The 20,540-nt window shown below is 42.5% G+C and overlaps 1 protein-coding gene across 2 annotated transcripts; it reads right to left on the bottom strand.

Annotated features, from left to right (window-relative positions):
* Positions 1-365: 365 nt before the first annotated feature.
* On the bottom strand, positions 366-12,326 carry LOC135783561 (uncharacterized). 2 transcript variants are annotated; one of them, XM_065294319.2, is made up of 11 exons: positions 12,097-12,326; positions 11,714-11,740; positions 7,220-8,051; positions 6,918-6,989; positions 5,641-5,715; positions 5,465-5,548; positions 5,275-5,349; positions 5,099-5,182; positions 1,191-1,271; positions 968-1,045; positions 366-735 (listed from the first exon to the last, which is right to left on the bottom strand). In XM_065294319.2, the coding sequence occupies exons 1-11, from the start codon at positions 12,181-12,183 to the stop codon at positions 500-502; spliced, it is 1,731 nt and encodes a 576-aa protein (XP_065150391.1). In that variant the 5' UTR covers positions 12,184-12,326; the 3' UTR covers positions 366-499. The 2 variants fall into 2 exon arrangements, with proteins under 2 accessions (XP_065150391.1, XP_065150392.1); XM_065294320.1 differs by lacking the exons at positions 11,714-11,740; positions 12,097-12,326 and adding an exon at positions 10,627-11,041.
* Positions 12,327-20,540: the final 8,214 nt, after the last annotated feature.

Raw genomic sequence — 20,540 nt, 5'->3', positions numbered from 1 at the left:
ACACTAGGGGTGCCCATGAGCCTAGTTATCACCTCAGATTCTTAATAAAACAAAGGGAAAGAAAAAGTTTTTTACCAGCAGAGCGAGGACATTTTCATGGGGGCGCTATTGAGTTAATTTGTCAATGTATTGTTTGAACTACATTGATTTAGCTTTCAACCATCTTTGCCATTTAATGTTTCATCATGCAAGCCACAAACTGGGGTTTTTAAAAAACTAAATATTGTTGTTATTATAATCTGACTACAGTACTAAAATGCAAAGAGTTTCCTGTGCAATTATTAATTATACTAAAGGAACCAAATTTAGCAATATATATACCCACCATCCCGCAATTCCCAAAAAGCTGCAAGAGAGGTACCATCTGCAGTAACCAGATGAACATTTATTTTAACAATTTCAGAAAACAGTAAACGTTACAACAAAATGTTAAAACCAAAAAAAAAGGAAAAGTGAGAAACAGAGAAAGAGAGATTGAGATGAACACCACATTTTGCCTTTAAAATTTTAGTTTTCTTGAAGCAGATCTCCGATTTAGAGTTACAATTGTGTTGTACACAAAATTCTTCACATCCTTCCAAGATCGTTCATTTAGGGCTTCTTCTTCCTCTATGCACTTCATGCATGGCAGTTTTCCAGGAACTCTGCGCTCGGCTATAAACTTGGCCAAGTGTTTGTGTACTGCACTCCTCTCTGCCTCACTCCATGGTCTCTTCACATTTACCTTGGCCGACACTACAAATGGCAATGTAGATTTTGTAACATTAAATCATAAACCATTTACATTTATACTTTTGGCAAAAGCTTTTATCCAAAGTAACTTGCACTGCATTTAACATATACATTATTTGCATTCCCTGGTAATCAAACCCACAATCTTTAGTGTTGCTAAGTTACATGAACAACTAAAAGTATCAATTAAATAAAGTTTTTTTTTAAACTGCAACTGCTTGCTCACAGGCCATACCTTTGGCACTTTTGGTCTGTCGTCCTATGTTTTTATTTGGTGTGGGTTTTTTCAGCAGGTTTGCTCCTGAACAATCATCTGTAGCAGAAACGCATGAGAAGCTCTTAGTAAATACATTAGGTATTGTTAACCCTGTGTACTAAAGTGTAAACAGTAAAATGTGACATCAAGCCTTCATGAAACACTATCACACTACTACAAACAAGATTAAAACATTACTAACCATCTACATCTGATTCCGAACTACCATCTTCACGGCATGACTTAAGTCGCTTTTCAAGGAAGGAGAGATCAGCACCTCCATCTAAAAAACAAAGTCACACATAAACCTGTGCCTGTAACAGGAGTTTTGTACGGTCATGCATTACAAGATTTGTTGAGCCACAAACGTTTAGACAGTATATAGTTTAAGGGTGGTTGAATACTGTACGGTCTCTGCTGGAATTATAACATTTTTTGCAATCTACATGGAAATTGTAAGAGTCGGTTTACATCAACAGTGTAAAATCCACCTATGGAAAAGGACTTACCAATAACTAAGCACCCACCCACCAGAGGACCTGTATGATGCGAAATCAAACAGCTACCCACACGACCGTCGGTTTCTTTTGAAACGTTTTTACAGCAAGGTAAAGTTCAATTTCATCCCATTTCATAATTGTTTTATGTAATTGATTTTTGTCTTTATACTAGAAGTGTTCGAATTGTTATAGTTGCCATTTAAAATAAATAACTGTGAATGTGTGTAGATAAATTCTCAGTCTGCGAAAAAAGGGCCAAGATGAGATGATCTTTGATCAAAACCACAAATCAGTATGTGTGGGTTAACAGCTAACAAATTTTATATATTGTTTTGTATATTTAACTCATGAAAACCTGCCTTTCAAGACATGCTTGTTGTTTAAAGTATCTCTTTAGATCAGGTACAAGATTGTGGCATTTAAAGGGATAGTTCGGCCAAAAACGATATTAAACCCATGATTTACTCACCCCCAAGCTGTCCGAGTTGCATATGTCCATCGTTTTCAGACAAACACATTTTCGGATATTTTAGAAAATATTTTAGATCTTTCTGTTGATTAAATGTAATGTTACGGGGTCCAGCAATAGTCCACGACCTTCAAGTCCAAAAAAAGTGCGTCCATCCTTCACAAATTAAATCCAAACGGCTCCAGGATGATAAACAAAGGTCTTCTGTGGGTAATCCGTGCGGTGTTGTTGTAGAAATATCCATATTTAAAATGGTATTAACGTTATAAACTACCTTCTGGTAGCGCCGCCATCTTAGACTCAGGAGAGAGTATTAGCGTAGTGTACGCACTTTTCTTAGTGACGTATGACAAATTCGGAGGGCGGGGGGACAGCAGCAGCAGAGAAACCGCTGTATGCTGCGTAAGCTCTCATCCTGAATGCGCATCACTCTAAGATGGCGGCGCTACCAGAAGGTAGTTTATAACGTTAATACCATTTTAAATATGGATATTTCTACAACAACACCGCACGGATTACCCTCAGAAGACCTTTGTTTATCATCCTGGAGCCGTTTGGATTTAATTTGTGAAGGATGGACGCACTTTTTTGGACTTGAAGGTCGTGGACTATTGCTGGACCCCGTAACATTACATTTAATCAACAGAAAGATATAAAATATTTTTTAAAATATCCGAAAATGTGTTTGTCTGAAAAACGATGGACATATGCAACTCGGACAGCTTGGGGGTGAGTAAATAATGGGTTTAATATCGTTTTTGGCCGAACTATCCCTTTAAAAAACATTTTACTTCACTTCATGGATTCCAGATGCCTCTGCAATAAAGTCTTTTTCTGTGTGTACCTTAACCTTATTTTTTTAAATATAAAGTTTATCTACATTTGTGTTTACAGAAATCATGTACCACAGTGTTGACACTAAAGAAGTGGACGTTGTGCCTGCAGTCTGAGTAAAAAAATATGCGAGTTTAATACATAGATGGTAAATAACTGTGTATAATAAATGTGTATATAATTATGTGTGTGAGCAGTCTGCTCTCCAATCACTCACTATCGGTCCGTGCAGCGTGCATGATGTCAAACACACCTCTGTTACCTGGGGTCATTTAGGATGCGATGACGCGCAACTGTATGCATTTGTGCTGCACATGTCCAATTGTTATTGAGGCTGTTTACCCCTGGTATTAAGATGCATTTTGCCTGTTCAGATCACAAGTGAACAACGCTATAGACAAGTGTAAATGAGGTCTAAAACTTTTTAACCTCGTCAACTTTTGACCACATTAAGTTGTTGAAAACACATTCGACCTGATTGCTTTGTGGTGTAGATGCTCATGTGGTTAAATGTGCTTGAGCAGCCACAAAAGACTTTTGACTCTCCGCCTATTGATCTAATGTGTAATGTATTGAGCACAATGTTTTTACATAGGATCTGACTTCTAGAGCGAACACACAATATACAACGCTATCTTAAGGCTTTCATTGATGAAAATGAAGTGGCTGCTGTCCGCCTCTTTCATTTGTTTTAAATTCCCAACATGTGAAAGTTGTGTGAGCTTATTTCATAAATTTTTCTGAAATATCAGAGAAAGCTCTACATGTACAAAACACTGTGCAGCATGTTTACTAATAATATAAGCGGCAGACTCTAACATAATATTAGTTCACATCAATTTAAACCTGTCATTTCTCTTACTCGCGTTTAAACGAAAGCAGAGGGACTCGCCCACAGTCTCCACAGACCATCCCCTCAAAGCAATCAGGACAGAAGCGGTCGAATGTGGACAGAAGAGATCAATTAAAATACCAGGTGTGAACTTGATGTGTCTCTCTCGTCCACCAAAACGCATCTTAATACCAGATGTAAACAGCCCCTTACCATGACACGAAGCTTGGCATTCAGAAGCGAGTGCCTCACCCCCGAATCAAAGTAAACCCTACCCGAGACAACCTCTGCAAAGTGCACCACCTTACGCTTAAGCGTACCACACTCTGGTACAATTCGAAGCAATCACACTAGCAAAACGAACTGTACTTTGGGCTCAAACGTACCTTGGTACGGTAACAAGTATGTTTATGTTATTGTGATGTAAATTGTTTTTGAAGGTCAGAAGATATGCATCCTGTCTCAGCAAAGCCAGTGCAATGAAGTTCACGGTAATTGTTAATTTTGTAGTTTATTAGACATGTTTGACATGTTTATTAGAGCACGTTTTGTGAATGTCTTTTACTTTCAGTCTCTGTTTGTTTAATGGTCTGATTAGTTGCTAAATTGAACCATTGAACAAATACCTTGTCGAAAATAACAAATGTTTTGGTTTCCTAGGTAATCTACGTGTTGTTTAATTTGCTTGTTATATAAATAAACTACTTTAAAAAGGACTTTGTTGTTATTTATTCTTAGCAGGGTTTACCAGAAGTTACATGTGTTCCACAAAAGCCGTTTGTTTATGTTGTTACTGCTGAAACCATCTACATGATCTAGGGATGCCACTAACGACTATTTTTATAACGACTAATCTATCGATTATTCTAAACAAATAATTTACCATGAAAAAAAATTAACAAACTTTCAATCAAACATCCCTAAACCCTAATGTTCTTTTAATGTGGGATACTCTTTTTATATTGTATATAAATACTATTTATTATGTGATTTATATATTTTTTTCACGTTCTGGAAAGGAAAGCACGCTCAATGTGACACATATAAATTTACCTGCTAACATCAATTGATCCACAACAACTAAAATGTATTATTCTTGCAACTGTATTTGAAGAACTTATGCAAAGCAGAAATACAAAGATTTAAGCTGCGGTCACACTGGAGACCAGTTCATTATAAAGATCTTTGGCTTCATTCATTTATGCTTTTTAGTAAAGAGAAAGGTCACTCCATAACATAACGCTTTTCTGCTGGTCACATATCTCAATGTGTTATACCCCTGTCTGCCTTGTTGCCCTGATTATTGGATTGTTTACCCGTGTATGACCTTCTGCCTGTTTACTTGGACTTATGTTTGTGGATTGCCCTGATATTAAACTGCATTTTGGATGCTCAACCCTTCGTGTCTCTGAGCAGTTTGTTACAGATTTAAAATGTCTGTTGTATTGTGTTTACTTAAAAAATAATCAACTTACCCTTTGCTTCCCCACTCTTGGTCTGTCGCCGTCTGTTCTTATTTGGTGTGGGTTTTTTCTTCAGGTTTGCTCCTGAACAATCATCTGTAGCAGAAACGCATGAGAAGCTATTAGTAAAAACATTAGGTATTGTTAACTCTCGTGGTACATGTCTTCAAGATTCAAACATTACTTACCATCTACATCTGAACCATCAGCTTCACGGCATGATTGACGTGTCTTTTCAGCGGAGGAGAGATCAGAACCTCCATCTAAAAAACAAAAAGTGTAACTGTGAGCTTCATACGTTATAACAGGATCAGGTGTTTTATTAACTGAGCTTGACACAAAACAGAGATTTGAATCATGTCATAAAAAACAACTTACACTTTGTTTTCTCACTCTTGGTCTGTCGTCGTCTTTTCTTATTTGGTGTGGGTTTTTTCTTCAGGTTTGCTCCTGAACAATCATCTGTAGCAGAAACGCATGAGAAGCTATTAGTAAAAACATTAGGTATTGTTAACTCTCGTGGTACATGTCTTCAAGATTCAAACATTACTTACCATCTACATCTGAACCATCAGCTTCACGGCATGATTGACGTGTCTTTTCAGCGGAGGAGAGATCAGAACCTCCATCTAAAAAACAAAAAGTCCTTTGCCTATAAACTCTTTACTGAGATAATTACGTTTCAGGTGCTTCTAACACCATGTCCTAACTACATGCACCACGGCGACATCCGATAAAAGGTATGTTTTCCATGATAATCAGAGTTTTGTCCTAACCAACCACAACGTGACACCACAATTACTCTATTTTAGAAACGGTCTGACATGTCATGGCTGACAGCTCAGAGATCTTATTTGATGAAAGCTATGCGCATTATGAATATTATGTCTCTCCTCTTTCATGTTTGTAGAGGTTTGATTCAAAAGCAGAAATAAATAACAAATCCCTAAAGTTGCACAGGGGAAAGCACCAAGAAGCGTAGGAATGTGTCTGTGTATGTGTGCATGCTCTTCAGCTGCAGTGTGATAGGGCAGCGCACAAACAGAGCAAACTGTTATGATGTGGCACGCCCCTGTTTAAGCCCGATTTATGGTCGTGCGTAGATTCTACGAGTGTAGCTCTGCGTAGCCTGACACGCACCTCACAAAAATTTTAACAGCGCGTCAGATCTACGCGGACCACAAGCGCTGTGATTGGTCCACCAGAACCCCTCTTGTCAGGTAAAAAAACTGCGTCATAGGTATTTCCGTTTGTGATGGTGAAAATAAGATGAGCCAAGTTAAGGAGTGATTTAACTCAAACTGCATCAAAAGTCGCTGTTTATTTACTTCCATCATTGCTGGAATTCTCAAATTATACACAACAAGTTGCTGTTTCTTCTTCGTTTGTGGGTTAACTTGCTAAGCTTCTCCTTCTTTGACGTTTGCGCTGCTGCTGTGGTGACACGCATGGTTACTGCCTACCAGCGGTCTGTGCGTGTGTTTGCATGACGATGCAAAAGTATAAATGAAAACCGACGCGGAACCTACGCCGTCGCGGCTATGCCATAGGACCTACGCACGACTATAACGAGCCCTTTAGTCCTATTCAGTATGGACAGACAAACTGCCTGTCGCTGGAATCATATCGCTTCGCATGTAGTTAGGACACGGTCTTAGTTAGGGTGACCATATGTGCCATTTTCCCAGGATGTGTTCTCGATGACGTATGCGGTCGACAAATTATACTTCCAGAAGATGCACCCGAAATCCTGGCCAAGACACTTCCCGGGAAAATGGCACGTATGGTCCCCTAGTGTTAGTGCCAAAAAATTTGAAATTTAAAAACTTACCCTCAGCCAGCTTTACTCTCTTTTTCTTTGTTCTCGGTGAGACACCCACAGAATTCAGTGTGGGACCTTCACCTGAAACAGATAACAACATTAAAATTTTATAGAAATATACTTTTACATGGACTACTTCTAAATTAAAATAATTACATTGGTAGTATACAGTAAATGATAAATCTGCTATCAGTTGTCCAATAAAGTCAATGATTAGCTCTTAAAAATTACCCTAGTGGGTAAACCACAGGCAGTTAAAAGATGTGTGGCTACACAATAAAAATGCATTGGAGATAAAACTGCAAACGTACCACAGGCCAGTGCAAGTGTATTAAGGTTCTTCCCCCTTAAAGTCTGAGTGCCTTGCTCCATTGCAAACAGAAGCTTACTTATTTTGGCAATTTGAAATGTTTTGTCCGTTTGCCTATAAAAGTCACCGTGAACTCTGATATCATGTCCCATGAACCTTGCAACTTGCTCCAGTTCTTGTTCACTAAGGTCCAAGAGTTGGCAGAGTGTGGCAACTTGTTTTCTTAATTTAGTTGACCTCAAGAGTTCAGGGTTTTCTGCTTTGCTTTTTTTTGCATATTTCCGCAGACAGTCACATCCGCGTATGTTTGTCATCACACCGGGTCTTGCAAAGAGATAGGGATTTTCAGCAGGTACACCAGCTTCCACTCGCTTTTGAACCAACAAATCAATTGATGCCTTCATTCTCTTTGTCAAGAAAACTGGAACTTTCTTTCCTCGTTTTCCTCTGATTTCTATGCGAGTTAATAACTTGCTGAGCTGCTTTTCCAATGGTGACAAGGTTTTATAAATGTCCTCGTTTATGGCACTTGTGCTTGCTTTCATGTAAACGTCAAGAGTAAGGCGTGATGCTTCCCCTTCACGCCGCTTGTTGAAGATAATGACCTGTGCTAGAACGGACTCGTTTAATGTTTTGTATGCATCTAAATCCATTTGTTCTGTCAATTCCTTTCTTGCTTCATCTTCTACCATCCTGAGATGGTCTCTTAAAGCAATCACATTTTTTGTGAGGGGGATGTCATCATCTTTATTCCATCTTTTTTCCTGTATGGTTTGGTGAGCTGTGACAGAACCACTGTTTCTCCAGTTTTTCTCCTCAGAAATAGCATCCAGCTACAAATTAAAAGTATTATTATTATTATCAGAAAAAAAGCAGAGAGTTGGCTCCTAGTTATATCTATTAAATCATTTAAAATCTTTCACATTAATACATAAAGAACTTTTAATGGTATAATCCTTATGATCAGAATGTCAAATTGAAATCGCAGGGTTCATGAGTTAATAGCAAATGCTTACAATTTAATCGTAAAATGAATTTAAAGTACGTTTAAAAAAAGAGGAAAAAAACTGGCAACACTTTATAATAAGAATATATTTCTTAACAATTAGTTAATGCATTAGATAGCATGAACTAACAATGAACAATATTTCTACAGCATATATTAATCTTTGTTCATGTTAATTTCAGCATTTGTTAATGCATTTATAAAATCAAGCGTTATAACTTTTAACATTAATTAATGCACCATGAACTAACATGAATAATTAACATTAACAAGACTTAATACATCTTGAAAAACTATATTGTTCATTGTTTGTTGATGTTAGTTACTGCATTTACTAATGTTTACTAATACAACCTTATTGTAAAGTGTTACGAAAAACTTACTAAGATTTGTATAATTTGAATGTCATGTAACCATTATGCAATACTACAGTACATCATAAAACCGAGAATTCATGCGACAGACATCACTTCGCCCAAGAAGCAGTGCTTCACCTTCTGAGAATATAGTTCCCAGTATGTATACTGTTAAAAGATGGCTTATATGACCTTGTTATTTCACATCACACATATACCTGTGTGATTTGTATAGTCAAAACACATAAATAGGAAAATGTTGGCGTTATTTTGTCACTTATTTGGAGCAGTATGCTAGCTGGAGCCATTCAATTCCAGTCTTTGTGCTAAACTTAGCTAGCAGGGGCATGCGTCAGACAGAGTTACAGCATGCACGGAGATGAAAAAAATATGTATGGACTTATTTAACTCTGGGGGATACGGTGAATAAGCTAAATTCCCAAAATGTGGGCGTGTTCCTTTAAAAACGTCATGTGTCTTTACGGGATCTTTGCTGTATCTGTGTGAATGCAAGCACAGATTCCGAGAAGTCATTGACAGTGTGAATGAAGATCAAACTATTCCAGACAAAACCAGGATGCATTTTCTGTAATGTCTGTGTAAAAAAGGGCTGAATAAACTTAAATACGGAAGAAAAATTAATGTTTTTAAAACGTGCAAATGAGATATTAAAATATTTACTGGAAAATCACAGGGAAATTCTCAAGTAAATAATTTAGGTCAAAGGTGTTCAGCTGCAAAAAAGTCTGAAAACCAGTGGTGGCTGGTGACTTATTTTTCGAGGCCAAATGATATAAAGCTCGTCACAACATGTATGTAACCTGTTATGTGTGTGGTTCATCATTTTAAAAATATGTGTTCGGCACGTCATGTAAACTGTGCATCACGTCATGTCAGAATATGAGCCTGCTGCAGATGCTTCAAAGGGGTTTATGATAAGAGAGACGCTCACATTTGCCAGATACTCGCTTAATCTTATGTGTAATCAAAGTTAGGGTTAAGTTGGTGTCGTACGAGTATTTTGTGAACATGAGCGTCTCTTTTATCATTCGATGCGTGTGCACCAGGCACGTATTTTAAAAAGAGGCATGATGCACATGGTTCACACAAACAAATATTTTGACATGACGAGCAACACACGACACTGCGAACACATTATGAATTACGCACCTCAGAAGAGAAGTCATCAGCCGCCACTGTTAAAAAAACCCTGTGCTATAGCATAGAGCCAATGGAAGTGTCCAGATACTTGATGTTTAATATGTGGAACATACCTAAAAACACAATTAGACTGAACCACAGTCTCTATAAATAGCAATGCTGACATTGCGGGCACGTGTGTCAAAATTGAGGCATAAAATCTGTTTCCGCCACACGGGACTTTTACAATGCATCTCATCCAATATCCACCCCTCGCCGCATGGTTGTTGTATGTTTTTACTAAATACAACAATAAATACGTCAAGTCTGACCACCAAAAGCGTTTGATAATTTGAACTTTCAACCCAGAGGTGTTTGTTTTTAGTTCAAAGCAACTGTTTGAAAATGTGTGACACTTTCAATCATTCCGTGTGCTTCCACTAAACTCTGGACACTAATGAAAGCTAGGTGGACATGAAATTATATGAAAATATATATATGTTTTTATATGTATGCATTTATATGTATGCATATAAATAAAAATTATCTATATTTTTGAAGAGTTTGGTTCCAAAACGCAATAAATCCATTTTGACCAATTGAAAGTGTCAAGATGAAAACCACTATTTTCTGTTACAAACTTTCACATAGCATCTTTAGGTTATAAAAACATAAAAAATTCAAATCCATAACTTGATTTTCAAAGACTTATTATAAAAACGGATTATTTTTTCCACAAAATGCAATAAATCCATGACAAGTTTTTATTCAAAATGCTATAAATCTATTGAATCAATCGCCTATATAAATGTGCATTCATCTTCGCCATGTTATATTCATTTAGTTGACTAGTTGTACACACTGATTTAAAAAATAAACATTAATGTCATTAATCAAAACACTTACTTTGTGATATTAAGAACACTGTCATTGCTGCGGTTATACTTGACGTCTTCGCTTAACGTTTTTCACAGCGATCAGCTGTAAAATGTTTTGGTCCTGCTCGATTTTCGTTGACTTTGAGTAAAATTATGGAAAGTTTTTCATAAGATCCCCTGGGGTCAATGTGTTATCATGACAGAAACTTGATGCTGTCGGTCCGGGCAAACAAGCGATCGTCTCCCAAAGTGCCTCTTGCGTGAATTATTAGATGTTGATGACTTACGTTTCCATCACAGGTTTATCAATGCTATTAAAGTATTATTTTGTTTTTGTTTGTTTGTTGATCATGAAGTACAAAGTAGATGAGGAAAACTAGGACTCCGTGTACTCAGCGAGCCGCCATTGTTTGTTTACATTGCGTGAATGGTGCGCTGTAATCTGTGGAGTGGATTTATGGCATTCTGTAAAAAAGGAGGAGTGGCGTTTATTGCGTTTGGGAAAAAAGATGACAGAATAACACGGCGGATATTGGATTTTGCGTAAAATTAAGAATTTACTTTTTAATACTGACCTGATATAATACTGGTTCTGGCAGTAACTAATTTTTTTTCAAAAATTGCGTTTATTGCGTTTTGGAACCAAACTCTTCATTTATATGTATGCATTTATATGTATGCATATAAATAACAATTATATATATATATATATATATATATATATGGTGTCATCATTGGAAGCAGTGACATGAGCGACCCCCGCAACTCCTTCTCGTACTTTTGAGTGACTGACAGCTCCCTGTGCAAACACTTTAAAGTCACAACCAGATTCATCGAAACAAATAACGCAATTTGACGCGAGGTACAGAGGAGCGATTTAAATCCGATCAAGCATTACGTTATCCTCGCCGAGCGCAGCTCGTGGTTGCTAAGAAACACGCCACGGGAGCGCGCTTTGGAAGAAAGAAGCGCTTTGATCCGCGTTTAGCACGTGTTTTAAAACGTGACACGCGAACGGCCACGGAACGCTGTAATGTAACATTACGAAATACACATTTCCTCCTTAAATTAAATGACAAATGCAACTTTTTAAAAGATTTTGAAAAAGCACATACCTGTGTTGAACGCTCTCCCATTGTTTCCTGGACACCAAGATTGAAAATGTATATCAGCATAACACATATTTAACATATCAAAATGTACAGACTGCACAAATACAACCAAATGAATGCATCCTAATTTATCTTAATCTTTGATCACATGACTCTTAAAGTGAGGCCTACAGGCTGTACTGATGTTACAATCTATGGTCTTAAGTTTTGATTCAATTTTAAAACATTAAACAAGGGTTAAAACATTATGTTTTACAAAAACGACACAGTGTAATGTTAGTCTGTGAATTGATATGCATTATGCTTTCTGGACAATTAAGACAATTAAAACAAAAACATGCATTTAAATAAATATGAAGAAAAATAATAATGTTAGGAACACTTACCTGACGAAGAAAAGTTTGTTCATAACGGCTTGCGCATTTATTGTGATGCTGTCTAAGTCTCTCCAATCTTCTCTGAAATCGCTCCATCAACCATGAGTTATAAACAAACGCTGATGAGCAGTGAAGTGAAATGGGGGATGGGGAAACAGTGTAGCAGTGTAGCGCTGGTCTGGGGAGTGGGGGTTGGGCGACGCAAACACGTGCAGTGTAGCACTGGTCTGGGGCATTGGGGGATGGGCGTTTACTTTGTATAACAATATAGTCACAGTGTTCTATTTAATCGCTACTGACCGCCAGAGGCGGTGCTTAAGCACTGAATGATCCATCTCGCGCATGCGCAGGTCGAGTGTTTATACCAACAAAGTCACCCGTGACCCCTGATGCCTACGGAGAGTCTATAACTTCCGGTGACATCAGAGGATCTGTTCCTTTTCATCTTCTCGCTTCGCAGGTTGTTTTTTCCGCGCTAGCAAAAGACTAGGATATTGTGTTTCATTCGTTGCTGGTGGCCTTGTGGCATTGTATTGTCGGAGCAGCGAGTTGCTCGCCCTCCAAAGGCCGCAACGGAATCCACCGACAGGTGAGTTACAAACTTTTTACATAACTGCTCGTTTGGTGCATTTGTTGGTGACGGCTGTGTTTTCGCTCCCTCTCCCGACATTTGTAATCTAACGTTAACAGTTACCTTTATATTATTGATTCATCTGCGATTTATTGTTGTAACACGGACGCGTTTTTGGTTGATTGTTCAGCTGCGCTCGTGTAGTTACTTCGTGCCAACTCGGTTGTGCCGGTTTATTTTGTTAAACGTCTTTTTGCGCCTTAACTGCGCTTTGTGTATTTAGTACCAACTCGGTTGTGTCGGTTTTTCGTTTAAACGTTCGGCGCTTAACTGCGCTTGTGTATTCGTGCCAACTCGGTTGTGCCAGTTTTTTGTTAATCGTTCGGCGCTTAACTGCGCTTTGTGTATTTTGCAACAACTCGGTTGTGCCAGTTTTTTGTTAATCGTTTCGGCGCTTAACTGCGCTTTGTGTATTCGTGCCAACTCGGTTGTGCCGGTTTTTGTTAATAGCGCTTACCCTTAACTGGCTTCACAACGTTTGCGGTGACGGTTGTGCTTTCGCTCCCGGCACCGGTACTGCGTTTAGTGTCTTATTTTTTCGTTGCCCTAAGCTGGTGGAGGCAGTGCTTTCGCTCCCGTTCCCAGCATATTTGTGCCTCAGGGACTAGATTGGTGGCAGTGTTCCCGCTGAAGCTAATCTTTTTTCTTTTTTGCTACATTTGTTGGTGAAGGTTGTGCTTTCGCTCCCTCTCCCGGCATCTGTACTGCATTCTGTGTCTATTTTTTCGTTGGGATAGTTTACCCTTAGCTGGTGAAGGCAGTGTTTTCGCTCCCGCTCCCAGCATAGGTGTGCCCCTGTGACTAATTGGTGGCAGCGTTTCCGCCGAGGCTACCTTTTTTTCTCAGTTGCCAGCATGGTTGGCAACCACTCCTGCTCGGCCTGTATGGCTCCTCTGCAGCTTGAGGATGGCCATGATTTATGTCCCTCATGTCTTGGCTTTGAACATTTAAAGGAGGGTCTTTCTGACGACCCCTGCATGAACTGTGGTATCATGCCTCGGGCAGTGAGGGCAGCTAGACTGGCTGAGGTGGAGCAACTGTCGGGCTTTACTTCGTCGATTGGACATTTGACCCCAGCCCAGCGACTGGTTCCAGATCAGACTGGGCAGTCTAAACGTCAGGCTGCTGAGGCCGCAGGCCCCACTCCTGCAAAAAAGGCCAAGGGACCCCGGCTTGCCTCTAAAGTGGACCAACTAACAGCGGAGCTCAATACTATGAAGTCCCTCTTCCTGGCTTTCCAGTCTGGGACTGGAGCAGAGCCGCCAGATGATTTTGTCCCTTCGGCAGCCTCCTTGGAGTCGGAGGACGATGTGCTTTCCATGGCAGCTTCAGCTGGCCAGTTTAATGAATATGAGCCAGAGGTACTTCCACAGATGGGAGCCTCCCAACCTTCTGCGGCCGGCTCCCGGTCTTCAACCCATAGCTCTACTGGTGGTGTTGAGGACTGCTCTATGGGAGCCATCATTCGTATGGCTCTTGCTCGTCTCCAGTTGGACGTCCCGCAAACTCAGCCGGCTCCGGCCAGTGCTTTTTTCAGGCGTGTCCCAGCCTCCGTCAGCTTTACTGCGCCCCCATCGGAGGAGTATTTGAGGGAGTTGCAGGCATGTTGGAGGGATTCTAAGGCCCTCTCTCATGCAACGTCCGATGGCCGGACCCTGGCAGCCATGCAGGACGCACAGAAGTTCGGATTGGACCGCATGCCAGCAGTTGAGCCGACAATAGCGGCTCTTATCATCTCACCTGATGAGGCTTTGAGGCCGGATGCTAGGTGCCCTCGCCCCCAGTGCCGGATTACAGATGACCTGCTCTGTAAGGCCTATGATGCAGCGGCTCGCATGGGACGCATCGGTAACTCCATGTCCCACCTGATGCTCGCTTTGTCAACTTCCCTGCAGGAGACTGAGTTGGATGCCTCTGTCCACAGCTTTAGCGATGCTTCACTACAAGCATTCGCATTGATGTCTAGGGAATTGGGGCGGTTGATGTCTACTCTTGTGCAGGCTCGCCGCCAGGTATGGTTGGCACAATCTCCTCTCACTGAGGCCTGTAGGAGAACCCTCCGCAGTGTTCCGGTGGAACCAGGGGAGCTGTTTGGTTCCGCAGCTCTGGAAGCGCTTGAGCGCACGGTCCAAGCCGGACGGACTCGACAGCAGCTGTCCGGGCTTCAGAGAAGCGTTCCGCCTCCTAGCAGGCCTAGAGGTCCTCCAGCTGTCCCACAGCGCAGCTCTCGTCCACAGGCTCACCCCAGGGGCTACCTAAGGTCTCTGCGCCCACGTCCACAGCCTGCTCAGCAGCAGGCACCGACCTTTCGGGTGCCTGACCGGCTGCCCTCAGGACAACCTCAGTCCTTTCCGACCCGTCGTGCCTCTGGAACCTTTAGAGGCCGGGGACCCCGGCGCTGAAGCCCGGGGGTCGGCCGTCGGCTGTTTTTCCCAGCAGCAGCTCAGCTATTGGGCTGCCTCCACCAGGGACCCATGGGTGCTCTCAACCTTAACCCACGGGTACAAACTTCAGTTCCGACGCCGGCCCCCAGCCCATGGCCGGGTCAAGATGACCATCATAAACGACCCGGCAAAAGCCCAAGCCCTCACCCAGGAGTTGTCCGCCCTCCTGGACAAGGGTGCCATTGAGCCAGTAGATCCCCTATTGCACCCCGGGGGGTTCTACTCAACTTACTTTCTGGTAGCAAAGAAAGATGGCGGACTCCGTCCTATCCTCGACCTGAGGGGTCTCAACAGGTTCCTGAAGGTTCTGAGGTTCCACATGCTGACCACTGCAGAGGTTCTACGTACAATTGCCAAAGGAGAGTGGTTTACGTCAGTAGACCTGAAGGATGCCTACTTCCACATCCCTATAGCTCCACACCATCGGCAGTTTCTGCGGTTTGCCTTTCAAGGGCGCCATTTCCAGTTCCGAGTGCTCCCATTCGGTCTCTCCCTCTCCCCTCGGGTGTTCACCAGGTGTGTGACCGCAGCCCTTTCGCACTTGCAGTCGCGGGGCATGAAGATTCTCCCATATCTGGACGACTGGCTCATCTGTGCGCCATCCCAGTCTCAAGTGGCACTGGACACGTCGTGTCTTCTCTCCCATGTGGCCCGCCTGGGCCTCCGGGTGAATTTTACAAAGAGTTGCCTGGTTCCATCGCAGGGCACGCTTTTTCTCGGTATGACTCTAGATGCAATCACCATGAAGGCTCGCCCATCACCACAGCGGGTGGACGACATCCTCCACCTCCTCCTCCTGTTTCGGGAGGGCAGGCAGTTACGCTATGTGGAGTTTTTGCGCCTCCTAGGGAAGCTGACGGCTGCCGCTACCGTGATTCCTCTAGGACTGCTGTCGCTGCGTCCCCTCCAGAGGTGGTTGCACGGCTTTCATCTAGATGTCCAGTGGCACCGACACAGGAAACTCAAGGTGTCACGTCGTTGCCTTCTTGCTCTGGCCCCATGGAGAGTAAGGTCATTTCTCCTGCAGGGCATGCCCTTGGGTTCCATTGCATCTCGTCGGGAAATCCTCACAACAGATGCTTCTCTCTCGGGGTGGGGTGCTGTGTGGCAGAATCGAACAACTCAGGGGCTGTGGTCTGTCCGGGAGCGCTCAAAGCACATCAATGTTCTGGAACTGCGGGCTGTGCACAGGGCATTGCAGGCCTTTCTTCCCTTCCTGGGAGGCCGGCATGTGCTTGTGCGATCAGACAATGTCTCAACTGTGTCTCACATAAACCACCAAGGAGGCACCAGGTCTGCACCGCTGCTGCAGGCGTCCCAGGACCTCCTGCTGTGGGCAGGGCCACACCTGGCCAGCCTGAGGGCGATGTATTTGCCTGGGGAGCAGAATCAGGCGGCAGACTTACTCTCCCGTTGCAAGCCTCCGCCGGGAGAGTGGCGGCTTCATCCGGATGTGGTCCTCAGCATCTGGGACATCTTCGGCAGGGCAGGGGTGGATCTCTTTGCCTCAGAGGAATCGACCCATTGCCCCCTCTGGTTCTCCTGGACGGAGAAGAGCAGCCCTCTGGGCCAGGATGCTCTCGCACACGATTGGCCAGAGGGTCTCCTCTATGCTTTTCCACCAATCCCTCTGATTCTTCCAACACTGCAGAGAGTCCTCCAGCAGGGTCACAGGCTACTGTTGGTAGCCCCCTTCTGGCCGGGAAGAACATGGTTTCCACTGTTGTACAGTCTCTGCAAAGGTTCACCGTGGCGCCTCCCAGACAGGAGGGATCTCCTGTCTCAGTTACAGGGCCGAATCTGGCATCCCGATCCTCATCGCCTGCAGCTGTGGGTCTGGTCACTGCAGGGCCCGACCCGCTGCTGACTGAGTGTTCAGATGGCGTCTGCAATACCATATTGAATGCAAGGGCGCCTTCTACCCGGGCGCAGTATGAGAACAGGTGGCAGCTGTTTACTACATGGTGCTCAGACAGGGATGTGGACCCTGTGCACTGTTCAGTTCCAAAGATTCTAGAGTTCCTCCAGTCACTCTTGGATGGCGGCCGGTCCCCGGCTACCTTGAGGGTATATGTGGCAGCTATTTCCTCTCGACATGCTCGGGTGGACAACGACACTGTGGGGTGTCACAGATTGGTGTCTCTTTTTCTGAAGGGTGCATGGCGGTTACGCCCCCCACGAGCACAGCGCGCCCCAGCCTGGGATCTGCACCTGGTGCTCGATTCTCTATGCTCACCTCCCTTTGAACCCCTGGCTCAGACAGAGCTGAAGTGGGTCTCTATTAAGACTGCCTTTCTCCTTGCTATCACGTCAGCGAAGCGTGTTGGGGAACTTCATGCGCTCTCTGTGAGTAACTCATGTTTGCGGTGGAACTCCGATGGCTCAGGGGTTACCCTGTGGCCGAATACAGCTTTTCTTCCGAAGGTTTTGTCTTCATCCAACCTTAACCAACCTATCCACCTGGCGCAATTTACTCCCCCAGAAGGGGAGGATAGATTACAGCGGCTGTGTCCCGTACGGGCTCTCAAAACCTACGTGGTCGCGACTGCGAGTATAAGGCAGTCAGACCAGCTCTTCCTCTGCTATGGTGGTCCTAGAAGGGGCTGTGCTCTCTCCAAACAGCGGTTGTCTCATTGGGTGGTGGATGTAATCACCCAGGCATATAAACGAGGTGGTCACCCCCTGCCATCCGGGGTGAGGTGCCACTCTACCAGGGCGGTCTCAACTTCATGGGCGGCCCTGCGCGGCGTGCCCCTGGAGCGCATCTGTGAGGCGGCATCATGGGCATCCCCAAGTACCTTCTCCAGGTTCTACCGGGTGAATGTCGCCACCCCCCATCCACTGGAGGTGGTCCTGTTGCCGGACTCTGTGCTCTCCTCTCAATAAGGTATGTGCTAAATTCCTCGTGACTTTTTTGGTATATGTCATCCAGTGCTTAAGCACCGCCTCTGGCGGTCAGTAGGGATGAAATAGAACGAGAGTTACGTATGTAACTACGGTTCTATGAATCCCGGATGACCGCCAGAGCGTTCTGTCACTCAGAATCACTGTGTACTCGCGAGAAGATTCTGTAGGAACAGATCCTCTGATGTCACCGGAAGTTATAGACTCTCCGTAGGCATCAGGGGTCACGGGTGACTTTGTTGGTATAAACACTCGACCTGCGCATGCGCGAGATGGATCATTCAGTGCTTAAGCACCGCCTCTGGCGGTCATCCGGGATTCATAGAACCGTAGTTACATACGTAACTCTCGTTTCACATGGAAGAATCTTGACTTTTTCAGCATTAATAAGAATATATGATATTTTAACACTGTATTCATTTTGTTAAAGGCCTGCATTAAAACTTTTATTAAAGTAAATTTACAAAAGCAGTACCATTAAGCATTATATGCAAAAATTTAGTGATTATAATCCAGTATGTAAATGATGCATTGATTAAACAATTCTTTAAATTGGAATTATATGAGAAAATTAAGACTAAACTAAACTTCTATTAAATTAGTATGTCTACACTGTATGTAATGTAATTAACTGGCTCACAGAGGTACAGAGTTATTAGTTTGTGAGCTGAAGTTATATGGATGTACATTTACTTTAATGTGTGGCTACAAACAGTTGTGTAGTGCAAGGTATACAGAATATACCCACTTTATTAGATGGCATGGGGTAAACCCACTTTTAAATTCCAAATATTAATGAATAATATTAATTTCATAATGATCCTTACGCTGAGAAGTCAAGCAGCTGTAGTTAAGCGACAATACTGATTCCATTTTGGAGTTAACCAAATATGCAAGACTAATCAAACATGTCACTGTTTATAACACAGGGCATTCAACCTTAGTTTTGCCACTATGTACTGTGTCTTAAGAACTAGTCTGATCAACTAGGGCTAATCAGTACATTTTGTATGTACGTATTCAAACGTAACTGACTTAAAGCAACACTATGTAGTTTTTTTACCTTTAAATAATGTCTCTAAAATTATTTCAGTGATAAAACAACTTTTAACTGGACAAATTGTACTGTTGCTGCAACCTGAGCAGCCTCCTAGCTGCTACAAGCACACTCTGAAAGTGGCGGTGGAGGGTAGGAAACACAGCCCCGCCCCTCCCCCTGCCTGCAGAAGAGTGTCTGATACCAGGCACTGTTGTGCTTTTCAACCACATGGGGGAGCTGTAAGTCATTTTTACATGGAAACTACATAATGTTGCTTTAAAACAGTTATAAACAGTTTTGAAGAAAATAGATTACTAACTTGTATGACTAGTCTAAACAGTTTGTGCAGTCGACCACAGGACATACTGTGTGAGTGACTGGAAGATAGCATTGTGCTATCAGCACTATAAGATAGGGTATCTAATTAAAAAAAAATGCTAACGGTAGCCGAATAGCAATGAAATCACGATGCCACTCTCCATTCAAATCGCCATTCAAAGTCACACCTCTTTCAAAACACATGAACATGCACAGATCAGACGGTCACATCTCATGTCTCGTTCACCAGTGAGAAAACTTTGCAGTACAAAGTGAATAACATTACCAAAATAACCAACATAAACAACTGTTTTACATCAGAATTAGTTAAAGCACACTTTCGGCTGTGTAGACGTAGTAACATAACTATATCGTTATGCTAATCCGTAAACGAACACAAATTTCATAAGCAACACAATGTTTCATCAAAGTAGAATATCTGAATCCATCTCAATACAAACATATCGCGTACCTACCTTAGCAAAATAAACTTTTAGACCCTTTGCCTCCTGCAGCTGTTTGCATCTCGTGGTAAAGCAGTAAAGTTGCCGATGTTCATTTGTGTTTTTGCTCTTTGCTGATCCAGGCGGTTTTTGCTGTTGTTGTTATAAAAGATGTCTTTCGTTTTGTGGCTCCTGTGCAGGTTGTCAATTCAGCAGAAAAGTTTATCATTATCCCTCTGTTTACAGACAGGAGATGAGCGCACGTGAACGCACCGATGATGTATGGTGTCTGCGTGAACAAGCTGCGTCGTGACATTCAAATTATGCTTACGGATGAGGGACAAAAAAAGGCAACGTCCGTTCAAACCGAGATCTATGATTGGTTTAAAAATTTTTGGTCCTACGCCTTTCACAGATGACATAAATTTCAACAGATACATTCAAACAACTTAACATATTGATTGCTATCAGGATGTGAGGAAACTTTTAATCAGCATAACCAAAAGTGTTTCTGGATCAAATCAGATACCCTGCCTTTAACCAAATAGCTGTCTCCCTCCAAGTGACCAAGTCTGTGTGGCCAGGTTATACAACATCTGACTTCAGTAAAACTCCATCAACCTCCAAAATAGACAGCATAACACTAGTGATGACAATAGAATAAATTATATGAA

This window comes from Paramisgurnus dabryanus, chromosome 2, assembly GCF_030506205.2.
Source record: "Paramisgurnus dabryanus chromosome 2, PD_genome_1.1, whole genome shotgun sequence".
In the NCBI taxonomy this organism is placed as follows: Eukaryota; Metazoa; Chordata; class Actinopteri; order Cypriniformes; family Cobitidae; genus Paramisgurnus; species Paramisgurnus dabryanus.
This window is presented reverse-complemented; position numbering and strand designations above follow the sequence as displayed.